The sequence below is a fragment of the Cryptomeria japonica genome, chromosome 10 (genome assembly GCF_030272615.1).
Source record: "Cryptomeria japonica chromosome 10, Sugi_1.0, whole genome shotgun sequence".
NCBI lineage: Eukaryota > Viridiplantae > Streptophyta > Pinopsida > Cupressales > Cupressaceae > Cryptomeria > Cryptomeria japonica.
Genome location: NC_081414.1, coordinates 775,102,177 through 775,120,185, shown reverse-complemented (window position 1 = coordinate 775,120,185; position 18,009 = coordinate 775,102,177). Strand labels below are relative to the sequence as shown.

Below are 18,009 nucleotides of genomic sequence, written 5' to 3'. Positions count from 1 at the left end.
CATTCAATCATCCTTTCAAGTGCAAATTTGGAGAGCTAATTGAAGGTGCGAAATCTAGCTGGAGTGGAGCAAATTTCTACTAAGTGTGGAGACTAAGGAGGGCGAAATTCATCTTGAAGGCTATTGGAGAGGCGAATTTCTTGCTAATTTGAAGGCGAATTTCCAGATTTTGGAGAAGCTAGTGGAAGGTGAAGCTCTTTTGAAGGCTAAAGGAGGCGTACTTCATCCAAGGGAGGGCTATAAATCTTGCCCAACAAAATCCGGCTTTCTTCCTTCATTTTTCAAGGTTTTGTAGTTAAGTACTCAAGGGGAAGGTATGAAGAACCATTTTTGAAGTTCTTATTCAAGACTTATTGTGATCCCATTGCAATTTTGTAAAGTCTAAAGATCCAAATTCCATTCATTATTAATTTGAAAATGTGTAATTCTTGATTTATCATGACTTTTTTCAAATTAATATCTTAAGTTTTACCTTTGAAAGGTCTTAAATTTCATGCTTTAAGGTTTGATGCTCAAAAGACTAACTTTAATATTTTGTGTAGGCATCAAATGGAGATCCCGGAGTTGGAAAATCAAGCCAGATCAAGGACGGTCTCCTCCAAGAAGATCAAGCAAGGACAAGGGCGACCTCCTCCAGTCAAGCATCGACAAGGACGGCCTTCTTCGGACTAACATCATCAAGGGTGACCTCTTCTAATCCAGCATTCCAAGGCGAGGTACATCAATCATCCTGCGCATCAAAGACAAAAGGAGTTAGAGCAAGGGTTCGTTGAAGAAGCAGATAGTTTCAGAAGAGTTAATTAAAGCTAGCTTCTCAACAACATCAAATTAGCATCAACCAAGTGTCAGGCGAGGTGGCATCCCAGTCATCGCTCATCTAGTCGGATTGTTCCACCTCCGCATGTCCAGATTCAATGTACCTAACTCATGGAAGGTGGCACAAACTTCGATGTACCTACCCCAGCTATCCATTGGTCGAATTTTCTAGAGAAGACATGTGTCCTTAAAATACAATTTTATCATTGGTCAAGCATTAAATGTTATGTAATGGTTGTAACAAACCCTAATTAGGGTTTTCATTGTTGAATCTTGGCCATTGATCTCGAATTGATCTAAGCCATCGAATTGTATTGAGGGCACTATATAAGCCCCGACTCTTCATTTGTAAAGGCAGTTAGAAGGAGTTAGAAAGGAGAATAGAATAGAAGATAGAGAGTCAGTAGTTGGGATAGTGAATTAGTCTAGCAATTAGAGTAGAATAGGAGGACAAGGCAAGAAATTGTTGCCATTGATTGTAAACAAACTCCATTTTCATTGAAGTAATGGTGAAGTATGTCGTTTCTTGCAATATGCATGGTTTCTTGTTGAATCTTCAATCCTAGATGGTAGATGATTAGATGAATGGAAGAAATGTGCTTGATTGATGGTGAAACTCGTATATCCATACTATTAGTAGTTTGTTGATTGCAGACTTGCCTTGCGTAGTCAACTGGAATCGTTCAGCTTAAGCCTAACTTCAATTATCGCTTCTTCATTGATATGCATTAGCTTGATGGTGTCTATGCCTGCAGTGATGATTTGAACATCATAAAGCTTTCCTTCAGAGATCACACTAGCCTTGTGGAGATGGTCCTGTGATGTCAAAACAAGACTTAGTTAGAATTTCATCAAAGATCATTCATTGCTCCTACATTCTTAGTATTAAAATTAGATCATTTCCTCACCCTCATCTTTTTTCCTTTTTTTCAAATCAAAGCTAGTAAGAGCCCGTGTTCCAACAATATTCAAAGCAGATCGGACGTTCAATCATCAAATGTAAGTCCCCTTGTGATTCCAGCAAATCATATCATACCACAGAGAGCTTATCCACACGTAGAGATCCTACAACGAAGAACCTTGAAGTCATCCTGATTGGTCTTTTTCGGGATATCTTCAGCATTCAGAGGCTTTACTCGAGAGGATAAGGTACCCTTGGGTATTTTATTTTGTGTTTGATAGTGTACAAAATACACGTCAACAGATCCAAAACATTTATATAAAAAAATATTACACAGTTGCATCCCAGAGCATTCTTTCCTTTTCAGTAATATGGACAGTGGATATATTATGTCTCTTATAGAAAATGGAATTTAGTCTATTATCTTAAAGGTATCTTATCTTCTTTAGCATAGATTAATGAAACTTCCCTAACTATTTACTAAGCAAACATGACCATGTGGAGAACTGTATGCTAATGGACTTTGGTTGCAAGACATTCTGCCACCAGTTGATTTCACAAAAGAAATAAAGGCAGGATAATAGCCCCGCACATTGCATTGATCATTAATGAAATAATATAGAGGAAAGATAAATATTCCTACCCGATTGGAATAACAGAGTCAGATAGTCATTGATGCAGATAACTTCAACAACCTAGTACATCCATATTCGGCAACAAGTATTAAGATTTTGTTTAGAATAGTACTGTGTTACCAGTTAGCTACTAGCAGACCCCAGATCCCCGTCTGGTCCAACCCGGGTTCGAGGTTCAGGTTCGGTCCCTTGTGGGTTCTCGCAGAGTTCCTGCCCATAGCCTGTGGGTCTGTCATTGACAAACCCAGGCGAACCCGAGCAGAATTTGAGGCGTTTTTGTGTGAAAACCAGAATTTCACCATTTTCAATCCACCCCCAAACCCTAAAACGTGGATTCCAATGCATTTGAAAGACAAACAAATTCATTTCTTTTATTGTGAGTGAATGCAAAATGATGTGCACCATGAAGGCTTGTGTGGTTTTGAAAGTCTTAATATAGGTTTGGTGGCGGGGGCTCCACTTAACTTATTTGACTTGCCAAGTACTCCCTAAGTTCAAGTTTAAGAATTATACTTCCAAGTTTGCTTACAAGTCCTCGACGACAATGCCATCATCAAATTGCGAAATCATCCTTAATGTTACTTGATGCTTGCTTTTTTTTTTTTTTTTTTTTGTCGTCTACAAGATGACTTTTTATTTTAGGGGATGATGTAGTTAGTATGCCTATTATTATGGTTTAATAATATGGTTTACCTGGCTATGCATTTGCCAGTTCCAGTGCCAGAGCCATTGTGATTCTTCTAATTTATCAATACCAATATCATCAGATATATGGATGGTGATGATATTTTTGAAGATCCATATGATGATGTTTGATCAGTGATGGCTGATTGTTGATGCTTGACATTGTTTTTTTTATAATTATAATATATATGAATATATCATGACATTCGAGTTTGACTAATTGACATTGTAATATTTTTCATTTTTATAGTGATTTTTGTTTATTATAGAATAAATGATGCTATATGTGACATTTTAACTTAATTACAGCTGCAAATATGTATATTTTTTTAATTTTTATATATTTTTGTATGGATGAACCCAACCTCAGAAATTTTTTGCCCAAATCCACAAACCAAACCCGAACTAATACCAAGTCCAGTAACTTAGGAATAATATAATTCCATCTCAAAAAAAAATTGAAACCATTGAGATGAGATACAATCATCTCAAAATTATGTCATTATATTGCAAGGTTGTGAAATATGACATGTTAATTTATGGCCGAGATGAAAGTGCCAATCTGTGACTACAAGTGAAGCTAAATCTAAGGACAGAAGAAGAAACAAATCATTGTAAGATATAAGTTATAACCAAGGTTACCAGGAGAGGGGGTTACTTGGAGACTCCAGAGACTGGTACCGGTACTGATATGACTAATTTTCAAAAATAGGAGACGGGGTACTTGGAGACACCATTATTTTTTAAATATGATTTAATAATTTCCAAAACATATCATGACAGAGAACTTTGAAAACAAGAACAGTGGTAAAGTTTAACATCAACTTTAAAATTGAACAAAATTTGAAATTAAAATTGCTTATATTGCTGATACCATAGCCAGTCTAAATTGTTTAGTGAAAGTAAGGTATAATATAGATGCTGGGCAAACTCAATATTGTCGGCTAAATAGTAAAGACAATTTCTCTTTAGACTATTACAATGATAAGAAATCAGTCCTCTCAAAAATTCTACACTGTCAATAGATCCGATCACTATAATGTTGCATGGATTTTTGTCTTCCTGCAAAATAGTTTCCTTATCAGTCATTTCACTATGACTTTGCTTTGCTGCAAGCTTTTCTTATTTGTTTGCTTTTTTTTTGCCTTTTTACTGCATTTTGCCTTAAGTTTCCTAGGAGACATCAATTTTTGGTCGGGAGACTTCAGAGACTGTAGGAGACAGCAGCCAAAAGCACCTTATGCGTCAAGAAGTTTCCAAGAAGTTTCTGGAGACATATCCGGCATTGGAGACGCGTCTCCGGTACGGGTACGGGTCTCTTGGTAACTATGGTTATAACCTATGTTTCTTTAATGACGAATTCAAAAGAATAAATTTACTCTTTATGGAAAGATAAACTGCAAAATGACAAATACAAACATAGAAATACAGCATTAGCAACTCCAAATAAGGAGGTCGTGCATAAGTATTTAGAGCGAGAGGAGAATTGTTGTTGTGACAGAGATGCTAATTCTCGAGGAGAAGTCGTGGGTCAATCCCTTTCATCCCCCACCCAATTATCCTTTTCTTTAGGTCCAGTTGGCCCCTCCTCAGCTAAAAGCTCATTAGGTAATTTGTTAAAAATAAACTCTACTTTGGACCTCAGTTGACGAGGAAGCATTTTGAGTATCTTCTCAAGGTAGGCTCGTGAATCGTATGTGATAGTTGGACCCCATTCTCTCATATAATGCAACCAGTGTGGCTCTGAGGGAGTGTCATTTGCTCCAAGCATCGACAAATATTCAGCAGCAACTATTTGGTATTTTTTGCTTGTATCCAGAGAAAATCTACTTCTGGCTGCATCATTCCTTATACCTATTCCCAATTTTTGGTCACCTTGAAGGAAGTTTCCTGCACGAGGAAAGCATGCATGCCCACTTTTGGAAGAATAGACTACCGCCTTGTTACCTGCAACGTATTCCAAATCTGAGGCATTGACCCAATTACCACTGCTGTGCTGTGAGAAATAGATTCTCCATAATTCCCCAGTGAAGTTGCTAATTCGAAGAGTGAAATGCTCCCAATCACAAACATGCTCTCCAATTCTACCAAGAGGTAGATTCAGCATCCCAACCTTTGCAGTGGCCGGTCCATTGAATGGACAAAAAACCCACATTGCTATATCAGTGAACGTCCCCCCAAGTGCAGGTTTAACATGCACATAGACCTCTGCAGTTTCCAGCTTTCCCAATTTGACTTCCTTTGATTGACAACCCTTTGGCAAATCTAACCAGTATTTCCCATCATTTGAACCCCCTGGAGGTAGGTTTGAACCATCAACCATGATGAATTCAGGAATTTTTACACCTCTTTTGCACAGTAGAACCCCATTTTCAAAAAGCCATGATACAGATGAAGGTAAGTAGATCTCATCTGGATGAAAAAAAACAGTTGGCCCATAATGACTCACTAAAGCGTGTATCTGGTTTAGATTTGGCATTGCATTGAGGATGAAATCAACATTCTTCAGACATGCAACAGGAACACAGTTCTCAGTTATCCAGGAATTACTACAATAGAATGCCCCTGTTGACACACCACGACCTTCCATTCCCCGGTGGTTTGGTCTCATAGTCCAAACCCGGAAAGGGAATTTAGGAAAATTTGTTTCTGTGTTCCAAATAAGACCATTATTTTGACATGATTCTGTAAGATCTGAACGAACACATCTCACATCCTCCACAGATGGTTTATTGAGAGTATCCGTAACCACAATACCCATGGCCTTGTACCCATCAGATGGGTAAGGTAACCAGAAGTAAGCATGTCCATCCTGTCTTCCAGGCCAAGCTACACTGCTCCAGACCAAAGTATAGTTCAGTGGTTTAGCCAGAGCTGGATGTAATCTTCTTGTACAGCAAGTTTTCTGACATTCCTGGGTCGACAATAGACTAGTAGTAGGAGCCTCTGATGCAATCTTTTGTTTCTTACATTCACACACCAGTTTGCCAGAATCAGTCCTCTCCTTAGCAACAAGAACCCAACCTTGTAGGGGTGAAGAATTAGGCTGCCCATAATGGCCAAGGCTAAAGAATCCTGTTGGTATTTCAACAGGCTTATAGAAACTAGCTCCCTGATTGTCTTTTCCTCCTTCATTGCAGCTCCATATTTTCTCCAGTGTGGACACCTGAAATACTTCAATTTCCCCCAAACATATCTTTCCTGTTGCAAACCCTGAGCCTGCATATTTCAATTTTACAGCTTTAGTCTCATCCGACGAGTTAGAGGATGTAAAAAAATTTGGGCCAGCAAGAATAGAGCAAAAGAAATGTCTATACATTTTAAATCCACCTGTAATCTCAATGTATGTAATTTCAGAAGATTTACTTCTTGTATGAAAATTAACTCAGTAGAGAACTCATGAAAAAAGTAACAATGACCATAAATCAAAAGATAAAAACCATAATGTCTTCTATTGTTTACAACCAACACTTCAATCCAAACTTAAGTTTATATGTATGCTTGACAGAGCTCTGATTTCTCACCCATCATTTAGCAGACACGGGACTACTTTATGGTTACCTTTATAGATGAACTGTTTAGTACAAAGTAAATAAAAATCTATATTCTTAAAATATGTGATGATGGAATTTAAAATCTTCAACTTGGCAAAATTTTAGTTAAGTTAATAGCTAGCACAAATTCAAGTAGACTTTGAGTGAATTAAGAACTGGACTTAGCCTAATCTGACTGCACAAAGCAACCTTGACTTGGCCATTCTAATTTTGATGATCCAATCAATAGCTTTTATTCTTTAAAAATATGAGAGATATTAATCTAAGAGAACTCTATAGAATAATAGAGAATAATAGAAGAACGGATGAAGTATTGTGAGATTCTGCTAGAGATTAAGTACTACATAAAGAAACAAGATGAAGGCATGCCAGAGCTATAAAGTAAGACACGAGTTCAATTACTGTTTGCACTAAGGAAGTAAAGCATCAAAAGCTTAATTTTATCCCTTGGTACGCTTACCTAAACAATGTTTTTAAATATTTAGCTATTCCATTCATCAGAAGCACTAATTATTTCTAGTTGGCTATGAGCTTTTCCTGAAAATGTGGCATTCCTAAGAGAATAAGATGTCTATTTTATTAATACAAATGCTTCTGGATTAGATTGTGTACATATTTCTTGCATCAACGTTTCGGATCACACTCTGTGATCCATCATCAGGATAAAAAGAGAGCATAAGGAGATTCCTTATGCTCTCTTTTTATCCTGATGATGGATCACGGAGTGTGATCCAAAACGTTGATGCAAAAACTCTGTACACAATCTAATCCAGAAACATTTGTATTAATTAATTATGGATTGTGGAAACTTAATATTATTAATGCCTATTTTAGCCAAGATCAGATCAGATTTTTAAAGAATTCATGGCAAATCAGGACAGAGTATTTTCATAATGCAATTTCTTCTTGAACATAGGCTCCAGGATCATCAGTTTGCCCACCAATAAGCAATCTGAGCACTGCCCATACACTCCTTAGGAAGATTATAATGCAGAATCCTTCTTTGATTTTAGAAGAAGAAACAGAACCATTTACTGACTACAATACATAAAAGCAATATAAGCATTGGAACAGGGGGTGTCTGCCATCCCGTGATCCTACGACGCTAGCAGAAACATAAGTTACTTCTTCCAGTATAGAACAGCACATAGATCACACACAAATTTGCAATAAACTAGTAAAGGTGTATATTTCACGGACAAGTGCAAGCTATCCATGTTCAGTGGAAGATAGACAATGAAGAGCCATTTTAGGTTCTCATCTGTGTTATTTCAACTTGATAGAATTATTACCTTGCATGACAACAATAAACAGTTCTAAACCCATGGGTAAATCATTGCTCATAGGTGATGTAAGGGATAGCATGAAAGATGCAATCGTCTGTTCGGAGGATAGAATTTATCTCAGTAGCTGAGTAAATTATTTTTTATCAAATGACCAATATGGTGATTTGGTCACTATTACAAGTTTTCCCTTTTGCTAGGCCTAGTGCATCATCTAGCTTTATCACTCAAACAAGATGGGTGTATAAGCCACTCAATACTGAACTCTTCTCAAGATCAGCTGGGTAAGGGTTCTGATATTATCCAACAGTGAGCTTCAAAACATGAGTCACAACCAGAAAACCATGTAGACACATGGAGATCAAAATTGATAAAACAGCAAAAGATGGCTTACAATTGAGCTCCTGCCAGACAATTTTGTATAATGATGATATTAATGAATAAAATCGAAACTATACAAAAACAGATCTGGTTTGAAATGGTAGACTTACCAGGAGGCCATGATGGCAGAGGCGAATTGAGGCGAAATGGGTATTGTGTAGAAGTGGTAGGGGGCATCAAGGGCAAGTCCCTTTTTCTCTTTCTCCAACATGAACACAACCGGCTAGAGCTGCCAATGATTTCTAACATTGTACTCCGCCGCCCTTGCTCACATTATAAGCATTTCACACCCCGCCCTTCCTGGCTTAATCTCAATCTGACCAAGTCCATCACAACACTTTTCTTACACACATCCCTCACAACAATTCAACGACCTTTGCTCGGAATTGCCAATTTAGTAATTTCCGTCTCCCCTGTTTATTTATTGACAGGTTCAAACTGTGGAAGTTTGATCCAGAAGAATTAGATCCTTCTGTTTTGGGGTTTCCCTTCTAAAAACCTAACGCCCTAGAGAAGCCTCGAATTTGTAAACATGTCAGCGGAATGTAGACATGACGCAGAAGAATGGCAATAGTAACAAAGCAAACTTCGACCTATTTGACTGGGTATTTTGATCTTCTTTCCGAATCTCTATCTAAATATTTAATTTTGCAATGTGATAATATAAAAAAAATTGATAATAAATCGAAACTTTATATAGGTGAAAATATTTAAATCTTGGTAGTTACCATTACAAGGTAACAAATCTTTTACTTTTTAAATAATTTATAAATAGCATTATTCTCATCTAATTCAATAGTATTAAATTTTGATAACATAACAATGTTAAAATAATAGAATAATGACATAATATAATATAAAACATTATTAATAGTCATAAAAATTATAAAATAGTAATAAAATGTTTAAAATAAAAATATTCTAATAATTAAAGTACTAATATTGATAATAATATTAAGTCAACAGTATAATACATTAGTAATTACAATAATAAAAATAATAATCTAATAATTTTGACATTAATAGTATAAAATTAATATTTTTATAATACAAAATTCAAATAAAAGATCAAAAAAAAAAAATTTGCTCTACACAAATTTTAGCAAAATATGTGAATCTCCAGATTTCCTATTAGTAAGCTTGCGCCAACATAGAGCGATGAGGAGGGAGAGGGGCGGTTGGTGCTTGGGAAAAAGGCCAAGCGTCTAAAGAATTCTTTGAAGATTTCATTCGATAACATCGCAATATCTCTTACATTGCAGGGAGGTCCTTTACTGGGAGGAACAAAGTATGTTTTGTTCTTGTCATCTCTCCCCAACTCATTGGTCTTTGTCAATAACTTTGTGTGATAGGCTCGCAAATACAGAAAGGTTTTAAATAGTAGGTGGCTAAACCCTAGCCAAAATCGCAGGTTGCAGCCATGAAAGTCTCCTTCTCATCTGGTGTGAAAACTTAACCCGGGTGTTGAGGAAAACCCTAGGGCATTCCCTTCACCTTCTCTGAATGGCAACCCTAGCCGAGCATTTGAATATTTTAAGAAAGCTTCGCCTCAAGTCTCTGCGAATAAAGGTCAGACTTTCAACAAGGATCCCCACCAAACAATCAAGGTCATTAGCCTGAATCTGAGCCTTATGCAAGAGCAATGGAATTACTATCGCAACTATAGATTAATAGCATTTTGGAATGGCAAAGACCTTTCCTTCGTGGACCTGGAAGAGTGGTGGAAAGTGAGATTCGCTAGTCAGGTAAGTATCTCTATGACCTAGGTAATAACTGCTTATTAATTACGTGTTGTAATGCGAAGGGTAAAAATGAAATTTTAAATGGTAACATTAAATTGTGTAAAGGATATATGTTCCAATGCTTCGATTGGATACCAAATTTTAGTTCAAAAATTTTTAAACCGAGGAAGATTGTGAAATGGTTTAATATAGGTCCTATGCTAGTGGAATTTCATACCCTAGACATTATGAGAATCATAGGCTCGCAATTAGGCATTTTTTTAGGGGTAGAGGGTATCTTGAGGAGTAATTTGGCAAATGACATTAAACTTTTGATAAAAATCAACCCTGAAAACCATTCTTTTGTTCCCATCAAACTTAATTCCGAGATGGGGAGTTGGAGCATTTATCCCTCTGTTTATGAGGGTGAAACCAATACTTCTAATATTTTTATGAGCAAACTCCAGAAAAGAATCAATCATTAGATGGGCAGTCCTCTGGCTCAACCTCCCCTGTTAAGGATATGCAATGATCTGTAGCTGAGACTTCGAATTTAAAGTTTGGCAAGCAACCCATGAACCCTAGGATTGGTCATAGGACAATAAGCTTAGGTAGTAAGAAGAACATGTCACTTTCAAAGAATAAAATTGCGAAGGGCCACTCTATGCGCCATGTCTCTAAATTTGTATATGCTAAGGGCTCTCTTTCGGTAGGCTTTTGTCTAGCTTCTGGATATGTTATGGGGATGGATAAGTGCAAAAGTCCTAACGTTAACCCCCTTAATCAAGGAGACCTGAGCCAAGTGGTTTCTAAAAATGTAGCAGAATTGCAGCAACTGCTACTTGATGTGGATGAGTTTAAGGCGGACGTTCAAGAGCAATTAGATTTACTGGATCAATAAGTTACCCCTCCCTAGTTTGAGGTGGACGATCTGGTCCTATTTGCATAGGATACAAATGATCTAGGGTTAGAACTTCCTTTTGATCACTTCACAAAGATGAAGGAAGTCGTAGGGTCAAGGGTGCTCAAGGGAATGCAAAGAACAGATGAAGTCGATAGAATCCCAGGACGGGTACCATTAGGCATAGGCATTGGGACTGAAGGAAAGTCCAAACTAGACTGTGGATTATCTGTTAAGAGGAGGGGTAGGAAATCTCTGTCAGAGTTGAGAAACATTGATAGAGAATTAATAGGGCAAGCTAAGATTACCTTGATTCTACATCCAGGGAAGGGGAAGTTCCTTCCTGCCCAACCATGAAAATCATAACGTGGAATGTTAGGGGTATAAATGCCCCTAACAAGCAACGTATTTTAAAATGTTGCATTTTGACTATTAAAGTCGAATTATCCCTAGTTCAGGAGACCAAATTGAATCAGGAAGAAATAGAAAAATTTAGGAGACGACTGGGTCACCTAGTATGGGAAGTGGTCCCAGTAGAAGGAGCCTCAAGGGGTCTAGGCATTATATGGGATCCAAGGTGGGTTTCAGACAACATTTTGTCAAACAATAGATACTGGATATGCTCCCTAGTTAAGAACCTTGGGAGTAATTTGAATTTCACCCTTTTTAACATTTATGGGCCCATCCCTACACATGAGAAGTTAACAACATGGAACAAAATCAGTCAGCTCTTATCAATGCATCCATAATGGAATTGTTTTCTAGGAGGGGATTTCAATGCCATAGCTAATCTCACAGAAAAAATGGGGGGGTTAAGAAGTGTTAGTGAACAGATTTGCTCTTTGTTTTTAAATGATTAATTTTAAACTCTGTTACCTTATTCTAAGAACAAATGATTCACTGAACAGTTGGGTAAGTGTTGTTCAAATCACTTCCCTCTGAATTTTTGCATAGGTATAGCTCCCTATCTTGGTTTTTCATGAAATGTGTTTTGTTTTTATTTATATCTGAATGAAAGATTTTAACCCGAAAGTGAATAAGGCCGCCTATTTCATTCTTGGATGAAAGGCTGCAACTTTGCACATGTCTCATAAACAATGAAAAGCTATTTTCCTTAATTTCCAATGCATGTAACTACAACAACTGAAACAAAGTTCAATATACTTTCTCCACGTAAACTAATAAAAGATGAATAGATTCAAGGAAAATAAATCCGCTCTCAATCATGAGTCTTTTCTAAAGTAAACAACGCATTCAAAGGAAAGAACATCAGAGGAATAATGAAATACTGTAATGGAATGATCAATTATTGTTTCTTGATCAGATGAACATATGCAAAGATATGTTATCTATTTGGATTCAAAATACACAGATCTTCCTTCTCCCAAAAACAATATGATCAGATTTCATACATATATCTTTATGCAACAAAGACACAAAAATACATCAGCCAATCTTTTCCATAATAGATCCCAACCATCTGATTCTTCCTCTGATTAAAAGCAGAAAATGCCAAAACAAAAACTTTAGTCGAAGCTCACAAAATTAGTTACTAAAATCTCACCCTTCTACCATCTGTTTTACTTAATTTATAGTCTAAATGGGGGAGGTCTCCTTGAAAACTTGACCACTCCCCGGTAAAACAGTTACGAAACCAACAAGAAGTATTTTGGGACAGATGTCCCGAAGTTTTTGCATAACTATGAGAAATGTTTTAAAAATAAAGGAAACTAGTCCCAAATTGATGCATTATGTCATATTCCATCATTGTCATCTTCTCCGTCTTCGCGGGCATCATGAGCAGTTGTAAGTTCTTGAACCATGGATTGGCTCAGGAATTTCATTGCATTGAGTTTCGCCTTTGCCACCTCTTTATTCCACTTATGCTACACCATCTTCTCTGAGTGTTTCGGCAAATGATCATTCCCAATGAAAATCATAGATTCGATCCTAGCCACCTTGGTTATATCCTCTGGCGTGAAGCTACTCTTGACTCTGATCTTCTCCATGTTCAACCGAAAAGATTTGATTGCTTCCTGTGTGCTTGAACCACAGATTCCTAACTCCCAGTGATGATCGGGATTAACCACCTTATTATCCTTGACTATACTACTTTGCAAATCCTGGAGTTCATAGACAGAGGTTCTTGCATCCGCAATCACCGACTGAAAGGTAAGCACTTGCCACATGATAGTTTTCTTCAACACGAAAAGCTAACATTCATCGACCACCAGCTTAATTGAATGTTCTGTCAGAAACCTGGTAGTCCCATATTCTTCTATTTTGGCAAACAGAGGCAGGACATTTTGCCATTTGTGCTCTTCTTTCTCCCATGACACAAGCTAGTTTTGAATTTCAGAAATAAGGCTCTATATTTCATCACACAATCTTTGGGAGTCAGTAATGTACTTCTCACCGTCTTTGATTATTTGTTCAATCCACTTCTCAACCGCTTCAGCAATGCTCTTAGCCCGTTGAACTTGGTTCATCAACTTCCTATTTTCCGGAGAAGTTGGGTCAAAGTTCTTAGTGGCATGAGATATTGGAATTGCTCCAAGGCAACCGATACTATCGATGAACTGAGCCAAAACACTTATGTGTCATTTTAGTTCTCTTTTCTCCCGTCCATCCTTCTCTGACCTGGTAAGCATTTTCTTTGCTGACACTTGGAAAAAATGGTTGTCTGTATCTCTACTCATTTTTCCCAACTCTACCTTTGTGATCTCAAAATCATTAGGACTAGCCTCTCTATTTTCCTCTTTCGGTTTGTACGAGGCAATTTCTGCCGTCCATTTTCCAGTTTCTTCATCATTGTTCAGGTGAGCGGTGGTCTTGAACCTTTTCGGCTTTGGATTCTTCTCTGTGTACTTAGCAACCATTTCCTGAATTGGAATGGTCACAGGAAGAAAGCTCCTTTTCTTGTTCACTGAGGTTGTTAACCATTTAGGGGTCATAGCGGAATGAGTAGTTCCTTCAATCATCTTTGGCAGTGGCGTCATTGCCATAGTCACTGTTTGGGAGTCCAGAGCACAAGAAAATTCACCATCCAAATCTTCAATTTCAAAAATTTGAGCCTCAAGCATGACATCTTTTACTCCCATATCCTTGACCTGGTCCATCCTCCTTTGAGTGACACTACATGATCAAGTATGCTGAGTGGTACTAAAATCCAAAGTTGGACTAGACCTGCGTCTAGGCTGAGATGACTTGGTATCCTTACCTGCATGAACAAGAGCACTGTTAGAAGGACGTTTTGGTGAAGATAGAGGATCCTTATTATTTCTTGCAAAAAGGGACTTGGCACCTGACTTTATTGCTTTCTTTTTAGCCACCCATGCCACAGTTCTTTCTAGAACTTGTTTTTTCCTCAATTGTATGTCATCATTTTCCTCCTCATCCCAATTAATTGGGAGCATTTCAGTCTCTGCATGAGCTAAATATCCTGGTTCAAACAATTCAAGATAATCCTCTTCAAGCCCTTTAATGTCTAACTTTATTCGCAAAGAGACAACCTGTTCTAGCACCAATCTCATGTTTTCCCTTTTGAAAACTTCAAGTTCATCTGTATAGTCTTCCCAGAAATCTTCTAATTGTGGCATGAGAAGATAAGGTATTAGGCCAAGGCTCCGAGAAAATACCTTATTGTCAAACCCTTTCCTTTCAGAATACAGAGAGAAATTAAAATTCCTAAGGTCTGCTCCTATACTTAGTGCATCAGACATTGAATTACAAGACAACACTCCCAATTGTATGGGAAAATGACCTTCCCACTTGTCCTTAGGCTATGCCTTCTTGATCACAAAGGTCAGTTGCCTACATACTTCTGCTAGAACAAAACAATCAGAACAGAAGTGGGGGAGCTTGAAGGGTTCCTCTTCAAAGCCTCCTACCCCTATATAGCAAAAGCATGGGAACTGGATGTAAAAACTACCAAACTTCTTAATCAAGGTCTATGCATCATCTAAAATCCGTTTAGCCTTTGTACTCTTCAGTTCATGACACATATCACCCAGGAATGCATTGTGTATTCTTTTGAAATCTTGTAGGGCGTTGTCTTTTTGCAGCATAGGATAGAACTCATACACAGGAACATCTTCCTCAGTGAGCTGCTTTGGTACACCCGTTAACTCCTTAACACAAGCTAGACAATACAAGATATATGGGGACATGAAGAAGTTTTGTTGAAACTGCTTGGCTAGACTCAACTGCTCTCTCATTGAATCATCAATTAACTCTACCCAATCCAAATATTGTTTTCCTTCTAGAACTAATTGTACATAGCAATAAATCCAATCATCAAAACTATAAGCTTCGGCAGAACCTCTGGCTCGATGCAACAGAAGCATCACATCATGGATATGTGGCAACATGTGGTTCTTGTTAGGATTTTTGGGTAACCTAGAACCACCTCTCTGAGGGACCTTCAACCAGAATTTCACCACATTATTTTGGTGTTCGGCTCTGTCTGCATTGAACTCACTGATTGACTGGGCAAGAGAAAAATTAGAAAACTGGTAATCCGGTATCTTAAAAACTGAAGCAATCACCTCATGGTTAATAGCAAGAAGGGTTTCACCATTATCTCTCTTAATAGTTTCAGATACTGGGTCGTATCTCGCAATACATTCTCGTACTAACTCTGGGCAAGGAATTGCTGGAGGAAAGGCTGTGACTTCTAAAAGTCCACTACTCAAAATCTCTACAAAAAGACTTATCAATACCCTTGAACACCCTTTCTTTCAACTCTTCAAGGCTCTCTCCTTTCAGGTTAGTATCACTAACTATGGCTTCTGTGGATGCCAAGCTAAAGATGTTTCCAAACAAATGCAGAGTGGACTTGATAACTTCAAAACAAGAAACCTAAATTTGATTGCAGTGAAACTTTCTGTATGAGAGAAAATGCAAGGGAAAACACTGGAGAAAATAAGGAAAGACTCACCTTCACAGTTGTACAATCGGACGACAGCTAGCAGCAAGAAAGACTCCTATCCAGGGATAACATATACAAAGATCCAGCAGCAAGTAACAAATGCAGAACACAAGTAATTTTAATACCTTACTGGGAAAGGTAATGATACAGATACATTAAATGCAATGATTTCACAATTTCAGTCTGGACGCGGCAAGTTGGCAGATTAGACCTCGCACGCATGCATTGAATGCATGGCGGCGTGCTTTAAGAAACTGCCAGTTCTCGAAATGTTTACTTACTTTGAAAAAAAACCAAAGAATGACATCACTTTAAGATATGGTTCTGCCTCTCTGTATTTAGCAATGAATGCACTTCCCAAAACATTAGAAACCACGGGACCCACCAATATTGAACCCACATGAACATCTTGAACCAACTTCTTGAGTGTTCAAGTAGTTCAAGATGTACGTCGTGTCAAACTGTTGACCACTTGCTGTGTTGAACACGTTGAACATATTTGAACCCTTTGAACTCAGTTCAATAAGTTCAAATCAAATGCTATATCACCGAACAGGAAGAACTTTTGGAAGAGCCGCTGCAAAACACTTAGAGAAAATGTTAGTATGAAAAACTTTTTCCTGAACACCTTGGAACCTATGGAACCTAATGAACCTGTTGAACCCAGTTCAAAATGGTTCGACATGTTCAAAGAGTTCAATCAATTGTCTGAACTTGATTTAAATGACTAGAAAAAGGATTTGAAAATGCATTAAAGACTTGAACCAAGGTAATATAGCACGAATTAGGACTCCAACATAAAAAGAAAAGATGACCCACTCTTGCCATGAGGAATAAATGACACGGTAACATTGGCTCTGACTGGGGATTGTATTTTTCAAAGGAAAATGCAAAGAACTCATAGACTTTGGTTTCGCAGAACATAAAACAAAAGGGGAAAGAATTAGGGGCACAACCAAAAACACCCAGACTACTATGTACAAACATCTCAATCACAGGATTTACAATTTATAGAGCTTGAGATCTTGCCCGTTGTAGGGTAAGGTATGATCGTTCCGTTAGCATAGCTAAGTCTGAATGCATTTTGTCTTATTGCTTCGCAGATTCTGAAAGGGCCTTTCCACAATGAATCAAACTTGCCGTGAGCACCTTTGGGCTCTCTCCTTTTGTCCCATAGCAGCACCTCATCTCCTACTAGGAAACCTCTTGGTCGAGCTCGCATGTCAAAATTCCTCTTCACCCGGTTCTGATGCTCTGAAATTCTATCCACCAACAATTCTCTCTCTTCTTCTAACTTTGTCAGATACATAATTCTTTTCTCCAAAGCATTTTGAAAGAAGGAATCTTCCACTACTATCTGTAGCTTGGTTGCTGATAACTCTAGTGGCAAAGAAAGTTTCACTCCTACGCCATACACAAGTTCAAAAGGTGCCATTCCAATGGACCTCTTGTGTGTGGTTCTATCTGGCCACAAAGCTTCATAAATCTTCTTATGCCAATTCCGAGTGCTCTCATCAACTAATTTCTTCATGATAGCTATCAAATTCTTGTTGCTAGATTCCGCCAATCCATTGCCCTGTGGGAAGTAATCAGAAGAATGTGAGAGGGAAATCTGATGATCATAGTAAAACATAGTCAACTCTTCAGAGGAGAAATATGATGCATTATCTGTCACAATCTTCTGGGGTACCCCAAAACGAACCAGGATGTAATCTTTGAGAAAACTACACACAATCTCTGAGTTCGCCTTTTTGGTGGGAATGGCCTCTACCCACTTAGTAAAGTAGTCAGTTGCTGTCAAAATATACATGTGACCTGCACTAGAATGAGGGTTTACTGGGCCTATGAAATCAATGCCCCACTGCTTGAAAGGTTCCTCTATCACTACAGGCCTTAGAGGCAGAGCTACCAAATGTGGCTTTCCAGAAAATAATTGACATTTCTCACATTCCTTAACATGAATATAGGCATCCCAAAACATGCCAGGCCAATAAAACAATTCCTTAGAATTTTGAAAGCAGTAACAGATGATGAGAAGTGTCCCCCACAAACCTCTCCATGATAGGCCTCCAGGAGCTTTTGTTGTTGAGGTTTATCTACACACCTTAGATATGTTCCATCTAAACCCTTTTTGTATAAAACATCCTGCCAAATTACATACTTTGTAGCTTTTAACTTTAAATTCCTTTGTTCTTTAGCCGAC

At 37.8% G+C, this 18,009-nt stretch overlaps 1 protein-coding gene across 1 annotated transcript; it reads right to left on the bottom strand.

Annotated features, from left to right (window-relative positions):
* Positions 1-4,469: 4,469 nt before the first annotated feature.
* LOC131076076 (hypothetical protein At1g04090) lies at positions 4,470-8,879 on the bottom strand. Its single transcript, XM_058013103.2, has 2 exons — positions 8,365-8,879; positions 4,470-6,255 (listed from the first exon to the last, which is right to left on the bottom strand). Exons 1-2 carry the CDS (start codon positions 8,501-8,503, stop codon positions 4,568-4,570), a joined length of 1,827 nt encoding a protein of 608 aa, XP_057869086.1. The 5' UTR covers positions 8,504-8,879; the 3' UTR covers positions 4,470-4,567.
* Positions 8,880-18,009: the final 9,130 nt, after the last annotated feature.